Consider the following 14,625-nt stretch of genomic DNA (forward strand, 5'->3'; position numbering starts at 1 on the left):
GTAATAACAGTTTCATCCATATTTCACTTTTCAACTTTAAATGATTAAAAACAGTTTCTAACAGTTTAGACAAGCGTTCTAATGCTAATGGGATTAAATCTGGAAAGACGAGCTTGACTTGTTGGTTCAGGTTTTCTTATTGATACTTTTATTATCTTTTTAGGTAAACAGTGAACTTGTCTTTCCATGTTAATTCCTTTTTATGCTGTTAGCTTTTTTATACAGGAAAGCTTATTTCCTCACATCTTCGGGAGAATGCCCTTTATAAAAGCCACAAGCTTTTCTGGTTCAAAGAGATCTCCTAATATATCATTGAAGACCTGAACAAATCCAAACATATAAATTAAAGTATCAAAAATGAGACACCCTTTTAAAAAAATATATATCACATGTACATAAAAAAAAAGAATAAGTTTACCTATTTAAAATTTATCTAACCTGACGTTTGATTAGGTTGTTATTGTTTTTGCAGTATTGGGAAAAGCTTCTTACGGGAATAATAATATCTTGAGTACGGGACTATTTAATTACGGGAATATTAATATCTACGGGAATATTAATACCTTGCTTTCTTTCAAATAAACCTTTCTAATATTAAAATAGCATCAGCAACATTTTTTATAACATTTTGAGGAGTTATAGTCTTGTCTGATTTTCTTTGACAGTTTCGCATGTCTGTTATTCTGTAGTATTATATAATAATATATAATTAGAAAATAATTTTATAATACTATAAAAATGTAATTATATAATAATTAAATTGGAAATATAAATAATTATATTTTTTGAATAAATAAATTTAAGGGCAATGTGATTAGAGGTAACAGATTTGATGGTTAATTATAAAGAACTCACTGAATCAGCAGTTGTTGCTAGCACATATTGCAAATAAATCTAGCTCTACAATAATTGTGCTAAAAACCACAACAGCTTTTAATTACAAAATAATCTACAGATCCTCAAAAACGCGAAAATTTGCGAAATATTGAAAATCAATTCGAATTTGCTTACATTTAATGCTGTTGCTTTTAAAAATGAAAAAGTTATATTGTTACAAAAATTAATAAACTAGTAAAAAAAAAAAAATCGTTATAATTTTTTTTGCGCATGTGCATATTTGCCCTGATACTACACTGGAAAACGAACTAGTCAAGTAGGAAGATGCCATGTAAATTCTGGAAAATTTTGATATAAAGCCATTTTGAAAAAAATTAACATCATGGAAAAGCATAAACTAAGATTATGACAAAGTATATGTTTAAGTATTTTTTAATCAAAGATTTTAATTTAAAAAAATACTGTTCTTTTTATGAAAGGATCTTCTGTTTGTATGTTTTAAATTTATAACAAAAAAGCAAGCTACTGAACTAGTTATGGTGTAGGTAGGAGTAATGAATAATAAGGATTAGAAGACTATGAAGGATTTTTTAAAGACGAAGACAAATGCAAATTTTCAAATTATTACAGCTGAAACACAGTAAAAATTTTTACTGTGTTTCAGCTGTAATAATTTAAAAAGTTGCATTTGTCTTCGTCTTTAAAAAATCCTTCATAGTCTCCTCATCTTTGTGAAAATATCTGGCTCCTACTCAACTGTAACAGTTTAAAAAGTTGCAGTAAAATATTCCTCGTTTTCATATCGCATCATTTCAGATACACAGTATGTTCATGCAGTTAACTAAAACCACATGAAACTTTTAAGAACATTTAAAAACTTTTTCAAACAACTAAATAGGGATGTACGAATGAGTTTATAAATGATAATAATAAATTCAAAAGTATTGAGGTGATTGAATTTTTTTTCAGGAAAGTTATTTTAGAAAACAGTTTTTAACCCAACCCCTAACCCCCCCCCCCCAAAAAAAAAAAAAAAAAAAAATTGATAAATTTGTCACCTCAGGAACAAGATTTAAATTGCTGTTCTTTTTCCAAACTATTTTTGCTTTTTTTCAACCTGAGAATACATTCTCAGTTGGTTTTAAGTTGTTTTATTTAAGATTTTAATGAAAAAAAACGACTTAAAGCCAACAATGATACTGTATAGCGCTCAAGGGGAGCTGATTAGGTAATCTTAACCTTGATTAATCAAAGATTATAGTTCAAATCAAACATTTTTCAGTAACTCAGGCAAATTAAAACCAATATAAAAACTTTATTAAAAAAAGCTTTTACAGTTATAAATGCAATAGAGTATATTGAATATAAATTTGAGGAAGTTGTTAAAATAGTTAAATGTCTTACTTTTAATGATCACGTGTTACTTTTCTTTGCCATTCATTCTTATGTAATTATTTTTCTTTAGTTGAGACGGAAATCGTTTTTTAAAACCGTGTTTATTTTAAAACCAGAAATATGGCTTACCACAGAAGTGAGAAGAAAAAAGCAACAACTAAAAATTTGTCGGAGTTACATTTATCTATGGAATGTGACAAAACACTTGTTCGTGTTTAAATAAACGATAATAAATTTATGAAACCCTAATTAATATTTTGCTCTTTAAAATTATGTTATTCGATGACCTCTATAAACATATAAGAATGGAAAACGACAAATAAAAAACTTGATTTGTTGGTTTATTATCTGGACGAAGCTGTCAATAAGTTAAAAAAATATCGGACTCGAAATTTTCTTTATAAATACCTTTGTAAAACAACAATAATGCGGCGACTAATAAAATATCAAGGGGGCACGGGGAGGGTAAGGGGATGTTGATTTCCTTTTTCAATTCATGAAATGACAAACCTAATCAGGAACAGATCTAAAGAGGAGGGCGTGAAGATGCAATTCCTTCCCCCTAAATCTCTACTTCAAATATTGTAGCTTTTTTTAAAGTAATCCTCTCTCAGGATCTTTCCCGATGGTAGTTTAAAACTTTTAAGTGTTGAAACAGAAAATAAAACCTTAACTATTAGACTTGAGCTAATGTAAGTTCACGGACTTCTGTCCTTTAATGTTGCAATGTCATCGCCATGTTTATTATCAGGTTTCATATCCAGCATGTTATTATCTTTGTACGTGTAGTATTGTTTGTTACCAGTTAAAACGCTAAAAATACTTAGCGAAATATTTTTGCTGCCAAAAAAATAAAATCAGTAAAAAGTATTAAGTAGCAAAATGAAAGTCATTTTTTCACCCTATTACAAGATATTTCATTAGTCCGAAGCCACCAAAAGCGCGTAACATAAAAGCAAGAAAATGACGTTTCTATTTTTCATTTTGAATGGAATACTTTTTTTGTTTTTAAAATGCACTTACCCAGTAGTCACCAAAGACCTATTGTGGACGATGAATTAAAGTTCGTACGTCACTCGAACGTCCCTAAGACACCTTTTTGAATCTTTTATGTCTGATAGAAACTGCATTCGGTTATTTGATCGGCATATGACAGAGAATACTTAAAATTCCGAGCTTAAGAAAAATGTTTTTTTTTTCTTTTTTACAAAGGAACCAATCTCATGTTGTCACTTTACATAACAAAACACGGATTCGTAAAATTTCTTAAAGGATTTATCTAAATGGATCAAAAAGGTTTCTGTATATATTTAAAATAACAAACCGTTTGGAATAAAAACCTTTCTTTTGTTTTATTGACCTATACAACTTAAATATCGTGAAGATGAACAGGCATGATGAACTTGTAATCAAATCTTTATGAACTTTTAAATGTTTTTAATCAAACTACAAAAATTGTATCGTAAACTGCATCCTAAAAAATTTAACCATTCTATAGAAAATCTAATATTTCAAGCAAAAAATCCAAAGTTTCTGAAAAAGTATGAAGTAAAGTTGAGGCGCAAGAAATTTGAAAATTGTAAATTCCTCACAACACAATTTGTTGGAAAAATCCGCATTCGTTTGCTAAAAAGGCCACGATTACGTAAAGACTGAGGAATGACGTAAGAAAAGGCGTATAGCCACTTCTCGGGAAATTTTTTGTAGTGGCACAATTTGTTTGCCTTAGTGCAACTTTGTGAGTAGTGCCATAAAAAACGTCAACCAGAAATAAATTGAAAAACGAATTTTAAAAACTAAAATTAACTTTTTCTACAAAATATCTTGTTAACATCTGCTCAATATAGAACAAAAATAATTTTCATGATCAAGTCTTTCCGCAGGATAAAAAACCACAAAATTTGATTACAAAACCCAAAATGAATGATAATTTCAATTAAAAGAAAAATAACTTAGTTGTGAAATATACAGTTGCATAAAACTAAAATATAAAAAACACTTCTAAGAAAATATAAATGTACAAACCCACTAAAGGCAATTTACAATATATATATATATATATATATATATATATATATATATATATATATATATATATATATATATATATATATATATATATATTGTAAAGTATATAAACATTTTAATATTTTTGCCCCGCTATTTTCTTTCATGCAATGAAAATAACGATTACACGTTTATACGAAATTTAGGCAGATTAATATCGGTTTACTAGATTGATTTTATGACGTACACTGTCACTATTTCAGTGCAAGCATATGAAAAGCATTATCGTAACCTCGCCAGCCAATACAGAAATGACGCTCACAAAATTCAAAATTAATTAGGAAAATTTTACAAAATTCATAGTTTTTATTCGTCATGTTCACAAATCTCAACACCATACAGAAAAAAGCCATGGGCTTCGTTGTAATATTTACGAATGCAAGATGATTCGAGATGTTAGCTAGAGATGTTCGTTTTAAGGTCTGTTACCATTTCTTTCGTTAGAACTTATTTGAAACCCTCGCAGTGCATCAGCCAATTCTTTATAACTACTTGACTGTTGATTTTTATCTTCCGCTTCTCCTTCGTGCGTTGTGGCGGACCGATTATTCTCATTGAGCGCATTCTTTTTCAAAACTTCAATAAACTCTTTTAAGTATTTCATTAAAGCATTTTTCTTTTGAGCACGATCTGACTCGATCGTTTCCTCTCTTTCAACTGAATTAGATTCAATTTCTTTTAGGAACTTATTGTCTTCGTCCTTATTGTTTGTCGTAGAATACAATTTACGGTTAAACTCTTTATTAAAAGTCTCAGAAATTTCTTCATCGTCATCAACCTTTAAACTCTTGACATGGTTTTTCCTTTGTAGAGAAACTCTGCTGCCGTCGTATATGAGCCTGTCTTCTGGCTTTAGTATTTCGTTTAACAAAGAGACCAACTCTTTTTTTTTGGCTTCTCTTTTTGCCTCTCTTGCACGAATGGTTTCAATTTCAGTAGCTTTTCGAATCTCTTCATACAAATCAGACATGGTTCTTTTTTTGCTATCGTCTGCGTAGGCATCATTTTGAGCATTTTCAATGTTGGAGTTATCTTTACGGCCGATTAAAATAATTTTTTGGTGCTGCTTTTGATCATTTTGCTTACGACCAGGAAAAAAGGTTCTGTAAAATATGTCTTTAAACTCATCGAATGTCATTCCAGCCTCTTCTTTGTGCTTTGAAACTCCCATACGTGATTCAGAATCCTAGAAAAGATTAAGAAATACAATATTTACAATTAATTTTTAAACCATTTAAAAAAAAAAATTATGAGAATAACTTTGTACTAACTTTTAATAAATCCATATCATTCATTTTATCACTGGTTTGCTCTTGATGTGAAGGCAAGTGTTGGAGAACCTTATCAAGTGCTTTTGATAAATCAGTGTATGTCGGAGTCTTTGCTTGTACAACTTTCTCCAAATTATTCTTAGAAGTTTCTTCAATCTGCATAAAAAAAAGAGAAGTCTTTTAACTGATTTTTTTAAAATTAGAAAAAAAAAAAGAAAAAAAAAAACAAGTATATAAAATTATATATAAGCTAACTTACATCAAGAGAGTCCTCTTTTTCTTTTTCATGCAGTCGTGTACCTTTCAAATTTAAACTATCAAGGTCAGGAACTGGTTTTCTATTGAGAGCTATAACTAATTTAGAAATAGCTTCTTGAAGATCTTTGAAAGTGACTTTGGATTTTGTAGTTATTCCTATCTGGTTTTCAGTTTCTGCAATTCCACTTCTATCAATGCTTGTACTCTCAGAAGAGCCTGCAGTGTCAATACTTTTGCTAGGCTCCATGCTACTGTTTGACTTCAAGGGTAGGTTATTTCCGTGAGCAGTTTCAACAAGCCTATTACCTAGTATATCTGTAAACATACATACATACATACATACATACATACATACATACATACATACATACATACATACATACATACATACATACATACATACATACATATCCAGCCACGCATAACTCAAGTAAAACTTTATTAAATCAAAAGAAACTAGTAAGCATAATTTTCAGTTATATGTTCTAGAAACTTACCAGATATATTGTTGGATTTCGATTGAAAGATATCGAACATAGACTTAAGTAGTGTTTTTGTCTGATCATTTAAGTTATTTGATGATGACTCAGTGTTCGCACTTAGTTGTTCAATAGCATCTTTTTTTTCAAGAACCTAAAAAAAAGGTTTATGACTTTAATTATAACCTTATTTCATTGCTAAAACAAAAAATAAATAAAAGACAAAAAATTTACAAATAAAAAAAACAACCTGCTCTTTTTTTAAAGAACTTTCATCTAAAAAAAAATGAACAAAGAAATTCAAAACCTTTAAAAATGAGAAAATCAAATTAATAAAAAAATTAAAATGAAAAAATCTAGCAAAACAAACTAAAAATTAACTAATTATAAAAAAGCAATCAATGGTACAATACCTTTTATTTCTGTTTTGATTGCATCAGAACTGATGTAATTCTTAAACAGCTCATTCATATTTTCTTTTATTTGTGCAAGCAGATCATCCTTGGACACTTCATTTTCAGAAAGATGTCCCACCTTTTTTACTTCTCCTGGTCCATGGGAAACAACAGGTGTTTTAACTTTTGTTTCTAGAAAAGGTTCAAGACCAGCAAAAAAGTCCGGCTAAAAGTAAACATGGCTAATAACAACAAATCAAAAATTCCAGCAATTAACATGTATGTATGTATGTATGTATGTATGTATGTATGTATGTATGTATGTATGTATGTATGTATGTATGTATGTATGTATGTATGTATGTATGTATGTATGTACATATGTATGTATGTACGTACATACGTATGTATGTATGTGTTTGTGTGTATGTATGTATAAAATAAAGAAGAAAAAAATTGATAAAATCATTTTAACTATTATAGCAGTTATAAAATAAACATTTTATATTGCATCAATGAAAAAAGATATTCTTATTGAGAAAAGTACGCTACAAAAATTACCTGATTAACTGGCGCAAGATTCACATCTAAAAAATCATTTGTTAAAAAAATAGAAAAAAGATGCTTGTAATCTTTAAAATAAGAATATAATGGAAGCAAAATAAAAATAAAAACCATGAAAAAGTATTTAAATTTTTTTCAAAATTTACCTGATACAATGATTAACACAGCAAATAAAGTTAAAAAAGAAGCCATATTGTCACAATTTTTTTTTTTAAATATCTTAACTAAAAAAATCAAATTAATGCAAAGTATTAATAAAAAGAAACTCAAGTATCACCACCACATAACTCTTAAAAAACAATAATTTAATGTTGAAGTACTTTCCAAAATAAGTTGAATACAATATTGAAATTCTAGTAAACTTTCAAAAAAGGAAATTTCTATTTACAATTAAAACAAAATTATTGTTCCTGAACAAATATTGCATACTTGAAACTCAACTATATATTAAAAAGTTCATAAGTTAATGGTCTATTAACATTTTATGCAGAAATAATACAAATACTCAAATTATATCTAAAGCCGTGTTTTAAAAATATAAAATGCAGACTGCTGCATTCACATTCAGATAATCTTTTTTCATAAAGCTATAAGAAATTTAAAAGATTCTGCTAAATTCATATAGTTGCTATTTTTTAAGTACAAAAACTCATGTCAAATTTTAAACTCTTTTCATTGTTTTATGACCAAAATTTAACACCAACTACAAAAAAAGATCATTCAATCTTATAATGCAATCAAATGAATACTAATCTTTTTAAATAAAATGAACAATGGTAAACCTTTATACCTTACACTAAGCCATTCTATTAATCAAACTTTTATTCTTTTAAACAAACTTAAAATAATATTTACAAATAAAATTAATCACAATCATGAATTACTCTAATGAAAGAATGCTAAAGGAAGAAGAGCTTAAACCACAACTCATCTTAAATATGTTGCATAAGTAAATGACACAGCAAATGTTATTCATTATGTACATAACCATGTACATAAAAAATGAACACAATGTTTCCCACAAACCAAAGTCTGATAATAGAGAACTGGTAGCAACTTTCCATTTAAACAAAACTTTAAATTTGAAATAAGCAGGCGTATTGTCAAAAAAAAAAAAAGTAATTAAATCATTATATTTGAAAAACAACATTTCTAATTGCAAGATGCTGTTATCTCAATCACCAATCAGATAACAGATTTATGTTGATGAATGATAGTTGCAATAGTAACTTACCTTTTATCTTAAAATTTTTAAATCTAAAAAATTACATTTTATAAATTATATAAAAATTGAAATTCTGCACCTCAAATATTTTTTTAAAAGAATCAAAAACATCATGAAGTTTTACTTTTGAGAAAAGAAGAAAAGTACCTTATATTTAATAAGTGTTCAGAAAGACTAACCCAACAATTGCTGACAAAACTAAGTAATCATTTGTTAAAGAATATGCAAATCATCCAGGGTGACAGGCTCTGATCCTTTTATAGCAGCACAAAGATTAACTAACAAAATTAAAATCTTAATACTTGCTAAATTGTTACCTATAGCTCAGCTTTTAGAGAAACATGAAAATACTGCAGTTTTGTGCAGATTAACCATTAAAACAATTAGCAAATTATATTCAAGGTATCATAGTGTTTGTATTCAAAACTTCATGCAGGTAACACTACTTATTTATGAAACATATATCAATGCGGAATCATTTGATACTAATGAGATTAAATTCTATCATTTTGTAAAATGAATTGGTACAAACAAAAAAAAAAAACATAAACAAAAAATATTTACAAGCTATTTAAGTTTTATTTTGAACATAATAAAATATTGCCACCAGTTAAAAGTTATCAGTGGCATTTTGTTTTATGTTAAATCTAAGACTTCATCTTATTAAAATGAACATCACAGAAAAGTGAAACCAAAGTAAAATGAAAACTTGATTTTAAAAACTGATATTTAGATTGATGTAATCATTGGTTAAATCTTGTAGGAGTGAAAAGATCATATGATTAACAACAACAAAAGAACATAGCCTTAAGTTAATGCCAGGTGTTATATTTAAAAATCTAAATACTAATATATATGTATTTAGATTTTTATATATTTTTCTATTTTAACTTTTATTTTTTAACTTTTATATTTTTCTATTTTAACTTTTTATATATAAAGTGTATAATGAGCTAATTCATGTATGTAGTTTTCTATGCAACATAAATAGAGGGTTTGAAAGAAGTGTCAATGCAATTTGTTTTTCCAATCATGCAATTAAACTAGTATTGATCAACCTAATATAATATTTATAATTTTTGCCTGAAATATTTGAAGTGAATTTCAAGCTGTTTGATACTATGGAAACTTAATAAGTTTAAGTTTTTTCAATAAAAAAACTGTAAGAGAAATGTTTAATAAAAAATAGTTATGTAATTACCCCATTTTTTATTTTATAAATGCTTCACACATATACAAAATAACACATACCTACCAATTCATAAGCTTAAAATTTTAGTTACCAAGTAGTTATCTCACTTCGCTGCTATTGTAAGATTGGGAGCTATATTTATTATTTAAAAAAATGTCCTTAAGTACCTTTTGGGCAACCATATAAAAAGATATTTTGAACTTGTTGGCTTGTTTGATCCTAATCACCTTTTCTTTAAATATATGTAAAAGAAACCAGTTTTCCGATTAAGTGCGATAAGCAACAGCAATAAAAATTGAATAGCCATGTCATTTTTAGCTATTCTTTAAGCTATACCTAATCAACATTAAAACAATTTCGCTTTAACAATCTTCGAATCAAAAACAATTAGAAGTTGTATCTTATTACAATTCTACTAAATTCATTTCGTTTTATAAGATGATCACTAATGAAACTAGAAATAAATAGGTACACCTCCAACTCTTTTCTGCGTAACATCACAATCGTAGGCACGGAGAGATGAGGAGGCAAGGTATTTCCTGTCAAGTTAAATTGCGGGAAGATCAGAAGTTGTTGTGTAATAATTTAGTATTATTATGTAATTCAGATGACATTATGTTGCTTAGTATCACCATTAGTAGAATTTACCCTCATATTTGTTTCGTTTACAAACCTACATTGAAGTTCATTTGAAAACTTTAAATATTAGGACTATGAAATAAATATTTGCTTTAAAAAGTTCCGTCATAATTTATTGTCTGCATTTAGCAAAAATATTTAAATACAAAACTAGTCTTTAAAAAAGCTGTATTATATTTAAAATATTACGAGACTTTACAAGATTACAACATAAGACTTGAAACATTGCGAGCTGAAAACGCACGTGGTATACAAGATGTGTTCTGCAAAATCTTGTTGTTATAGCAAATAAAACACCTGCTCTTTTGCAGAACAAGTGAGGATTTAACGCATTACTAAATTTTTTTTTAAATAGCTTTATATTAAATTTCGAAACAATTAAATGTGAATGTGTGATTGTGAAAAAACACTATCTCCAACGTTACCCCACTAGAAACGTCATTGTTCTCTTTCTATCAAAACCGCTTACAAATAGATCTGAAAAATATGCAGTAAATTAGAATTTGAAGATAATACTGAATATAAAAAAAATTTAAGACGGTTAATTGAATTTTTGTGGAACAATAAAAACAACAAAATAGCAGCGTTGTCATTTAACGCAAAAGAAACTTTAAGACAGATAAAATTACACGAGTAGTCATGTTTAACGTGTCACATGATCTGATTGAAGTTAAAGAAAATGGAGTAATTAAAGCTTTTGACAAATGTGTAAAACATAAACAAAGGTTGACGCACAACAACGACGTTTGTAAATAATTTACGTCGTATCTTAATTAGTTCGGTATTACTTTATAAACTGTTTTATAGCCGCAGGATGCGTTACAAACTCTGACGTCATCAAGGCTACAATTAAGTCTTACCAAATCCTGTTATTTCATTATTTTTAACTATTTTATCATTTTTAACGATTTTCTCTTTTTTTCCACAAAAATATAATTAGAGCATAAGGCTATTGGAGCATTTATTGTGTTATATCATGACCATATGTGTTACATGAACTTTGTTTTTATTGGTTTTTAAGAGGTGTGTTTTTTTCCGTAAAAAAGGAAGTTTAATTTCCTGGTTTATTAATAACTGAGCAAACGACGAGATTGATTCCTTTTCTATATTGACGTTTTCGTATTTTTCGTTTTGAACAAGTTTGCATTTTTTCGCACTTTTTGGAATATATTTTATCGTAAATAGTTTTTTTTTTAAACTTTATTATAAGAGAAGACATTTTTATTGGGATCAGTTTTGTTTGTTACCAGTACGTCCGGAAAAAAAATCAAGCTTTTTAGCTTGTGACAGGCTTGGCGTTCTTATGTTCTTTTTAACTGTATGAAACAAGCAATCATTAACTAATAACTTGATATGTTTGTGACATCAGTTTATAACGTTCAAAAACTACAAATACGAGTTTCATAACATTTCCCGAAAAATATTAAACGAGTCTATAATGCACTTCTAGTCAGAATCCGGGAGTTATTTAAAATGATGATGGAATCCACTTTAGAAGCCGGTTATTTGTATATTTGTCGAAAGCCAAAAGTTACAAACTATTTCAAAACCTGTAACTATCAATAGTTTCTGTCAGAAACGCGGAAATATTAGAAAAGAGACCAAGCTTTTAACTATTTTGTTAAAGTTTGTTAGCGATGTTAATTCTAGAACTGATACATTTGCCCCTTAGATACAAAGTACTGTATTTGTCTAATTATTAACTTAACCACTCCCAAAAGCTTCAAGCATTTATCAAGAAAATATTTTAGCTACATTACTGTGCTGTCAGCATAAAAGTTTGTATTTAAAAATTAAACAAATACGGCTAAATTGGAAGCACTTTTTTCAACTTTTTAACGTAAAAAAATTTTTTTTTAATGTTATATTACATTTCGAAATGAATAATTAATTTTTCAATTCGTTAGGAATTAGCCAAATGTTTGCCTATTTGATTTCAGCCGCAAAGTCAACTGAAATTACGAGCGAAAGTATTCATAAAATGACTGTACAAAAATTTTCGGTTTCCGAATTGACCGAAACTATAGTGGAAAAAAAAAAGTTCAAACACCAGTTTTCATACTGCCAAAGTTGCCATTACCAAAATGAAACTAAATCATTTTCAAAAATATATATAAAAAAGTAAAAAACTGAAAAAATAATTTTGAACTGAGGGTAATTATTTACCTCCTTAATTATAAAAGAAAATAAAAAAAAAACTACGACAAAAATTTGTGGCATAAAGGGGAAGAGTCGTTTTGTATAATTTTGCAAAAGTGGCAAACGTATTTCTTGCAACCCTTGATTTCTCGAAGTTTGGGAATTTTGTATATATATTTTACAAATGCGTGAAATTAAATTTTTAAGCAAAATATTTTATTTTTAACTTTTAAAAACTTTAAATCCTTCTTGAATACAAAGTAATTGACATAACTCTATTCTCTATTTTTATTCATTATCTGCATTCTTATGTTTAATTATGCATTATTATGCATTACTATATATTGTGTCATTAATCCCCAGACATGAACAAAATTTCTTTTATTTTGTTCGTTTTGTTTTATAAGTGTTTGTATTAAGGGCATGCGTTTGCTTCAAACGACCACAATTTCAGCGAGAATAGCGTACGAGTAATTACTATAAGATCGCTTGAAATGCGTTAGTTAACTTTTGGCCTGTGATCACGATTGTACAAATCATACACTCAAAAGTATAATTCGAGTTTTTCATACGAGCACAATTTTTAAAGAACTTTAACAAAGTTTGTAAACTTAACAAACTTATTTGATTTTTTCCAAGTTTTTGCTGGGTTTAGCGAGCAATATAGGAATATTCCGAATTTTAACGAATATTTTTATTTTCAATCTTTCATAACTTACTCTTATTTTTTCGTCCAACCTTTTGACTTCAATAAAATCTTTTCAAACCGACGAGTGTTGATAATTTACTAAGACTTCAGGTACCTTTAATTGTGTGTATTTATCAGTTACTGTTAAGACTCCAAGTACATTTAACTATGATTCTTCTACTAGAAAAAATCAGTAGTTAAAACAAAGTAGCAGTTTAATGATTTAAACTGCTATGTAATTAATTTTTAAGATTACTACTATTTCTACCTGTTATAAAAAAAATTTTTACGTGTTTTGTTTTTTTTTGAGGAAGAGAAAAAAAAATTTCTTTTGGATTTTCAAATTTTGACGACAGGGAAAATTATTCTTTAGTGAAAAAATTTTTAATTTACAACTTTGAGTTGAAAAAGAAAAACATTTTTTCAAGACAACTAAACCGTGCCACAAGCTAGAAATCCTAACTTGTTGAGCTTTTTTTAGAAGCTGGAAGTCCTAATGTTGGTCAGTACATCAAGTGCAATCATCAAATAAAAAATAATCGGAAGCTCAACAACTAAACTGCATTATCATCTTACAACAACTGCATTATCATCAACTTGACACTGCACTATCATCTTGCAAATGTATACTTTGAGGACTGAACGTCTTCCGAGAAAAATAACTGAACAACTTCAGCTTGAAAAAATTAACGATGAAGAAAAATTTGAAGAACCTTAGGGTGGCTAAACCCTATATGCTCTTGGACGATCTGTTAAAAAATGAATATTGTCTGGCAAAAAAATCACAAATTTATAAAATTGGAAGCCATCAGACATGGGCCAGCTTCAATTTGACTTGGAAGTGAAGAAATGGCTTACACGTGATAACATACCATTCAGCTCAGATGCTACCTCGGATGCATTCAAAGATTTTATGGCATACTTTGCGCCAAATTTTAAATTTTATAATATTTTAAGTAGTTTGATATGTTGTGTTTTGAAAAATAAATGATTTTCATGGATTATAAAAAGTTTTAAATACCATTTACTTTACTATTTATCAGCTCAATTTTTTTTAAAGTTGTTGATGTTTTGCTTTTTCCCAAAAAAATTTACATCTTTTTAATAACAAATTTTTTTTTAAGGCAACATTAAACAATAAGACAACCTTCTCAACTGGTTTAAACTGCAGTTTCTCTTTGAAAATGTTAAAGAAACAAAGTGTTGGACAAAGGAGTTACTAAATTGTCCCAGGTATAGTTTATGACTGACATCTTAATAAGCAAAATTATGACAGTTATATGTCTCCAACTTTACATTACAAAACCGGACTTTAACGAACTTTTTATTAATTTTAGCAAACTTTAACAACTTTTTTTGTTATTTAAATTCAAAATTCACAACGTACGAGGCATTAATCCGCTCGAGATTGTTACAACTGTACACGATAACGCTGCTGCCCACATATTTCATCCTTATTTTAAAGGTAAGTTAAAC

At 28.0% G+C, this 14,625-nt stretch overlaps 4 protein-coding genes across 5 annotated transcripts in view; all 4 read right to left on the reverse strand.

Annotated features, from left to right (window-relative positions):
• LOC145183611 (lysophosphatidylserine lipase ABHD12-like) overlaps positions 1-14,625 on the reverse strand; it is a 65,778-nt gene that overhangs the window by 41,672 nt on the left and 9,481 nt on the right. The gene's annotated exons all lie outside the window — the stretch shown is intronic.
• Positions 1-14,625, reverse strand: part of LOC145183045 (sulfide:quinone oxidoreductase, mitochondrial-like) — a 59,247-nt gene that overhangs the window by 35,163 nt on the left and 9,459 nt on the right. The gene's annotated exons all lie outside the window — the stretch shown is intronic.
• LOC149890044 (calcineurin subunit B type 1-like) overlaps positions 1-14,625 on the reverse strand; it is a 44,423-nt gene that overhangs the window by 20,333 nt on the left and 9,465 nt on the right. The gene's annotated exons all lie outside the window — the stretch shown is intronic.
• The window catches only part of LOC145182645 (uncharacterized), a 19,555-nt gene continuing 9,481 nt past the window's right edge, over positions 4,552-14,625 (reverse strand). The window contains exons 2-9 of one of the 2 annotated variants that reach the window (XM_090085716.1): positions 7,413-7,486; positions 7,264-7,289; positions 6,721-6,928; positions 6,558-6,583; positions 6,326-6,461; positions 5,830-6,134; positions 5,571-5,726; positions 4,552-5,485 (exon numbers count right to left, since the gene is read on the reverse strand). In XM_090085716.1, coding sequence (XP_089941842.1) covers positions 4,715-5,485; positions 5,571-5,726; positions 5,830-6,134; positions 6,326-6,461; positions 6,558-6,583; positions 6,721-6,928; positions 7,264-7,289; positions 7,413-7,458 — 1,674 coding nt within the window. In that variant the 5' untranslated portion in view covers positions 7,459-7,486 and the 3' untranslated portion in view covers positions 4,552-4,714. Of the gene's footprint in view, positions 5,486-5,570; positions 5,727-5,829; positions 6,144-6,325; positions 6,462-6,557; positions 6,584-6,720; positions 6,929-7,263; positions 7,290-7,412; positions 7,487-14,625 lie in introns of both variants that reach the window. The other variant, XM_090085715.1, reaches the window with a different exon arrangement.

Source organism: Hydra viridissima, unplaced genomic scaffold (assembly GCF_058129835.1).
Source record: "Hydra viridissima isolate aposymbiotic clone 2 unplaced genomic scaffold, HvirCarnegie_v1 scaffold_4, whole genome shotgun sequence".
Lineage (NCBI taxonomy): Eukaryota > Metazoa > Cnidaria > Hydrozoa > Anthoathecata > Hydridae > Hydra > Hydra viridissima.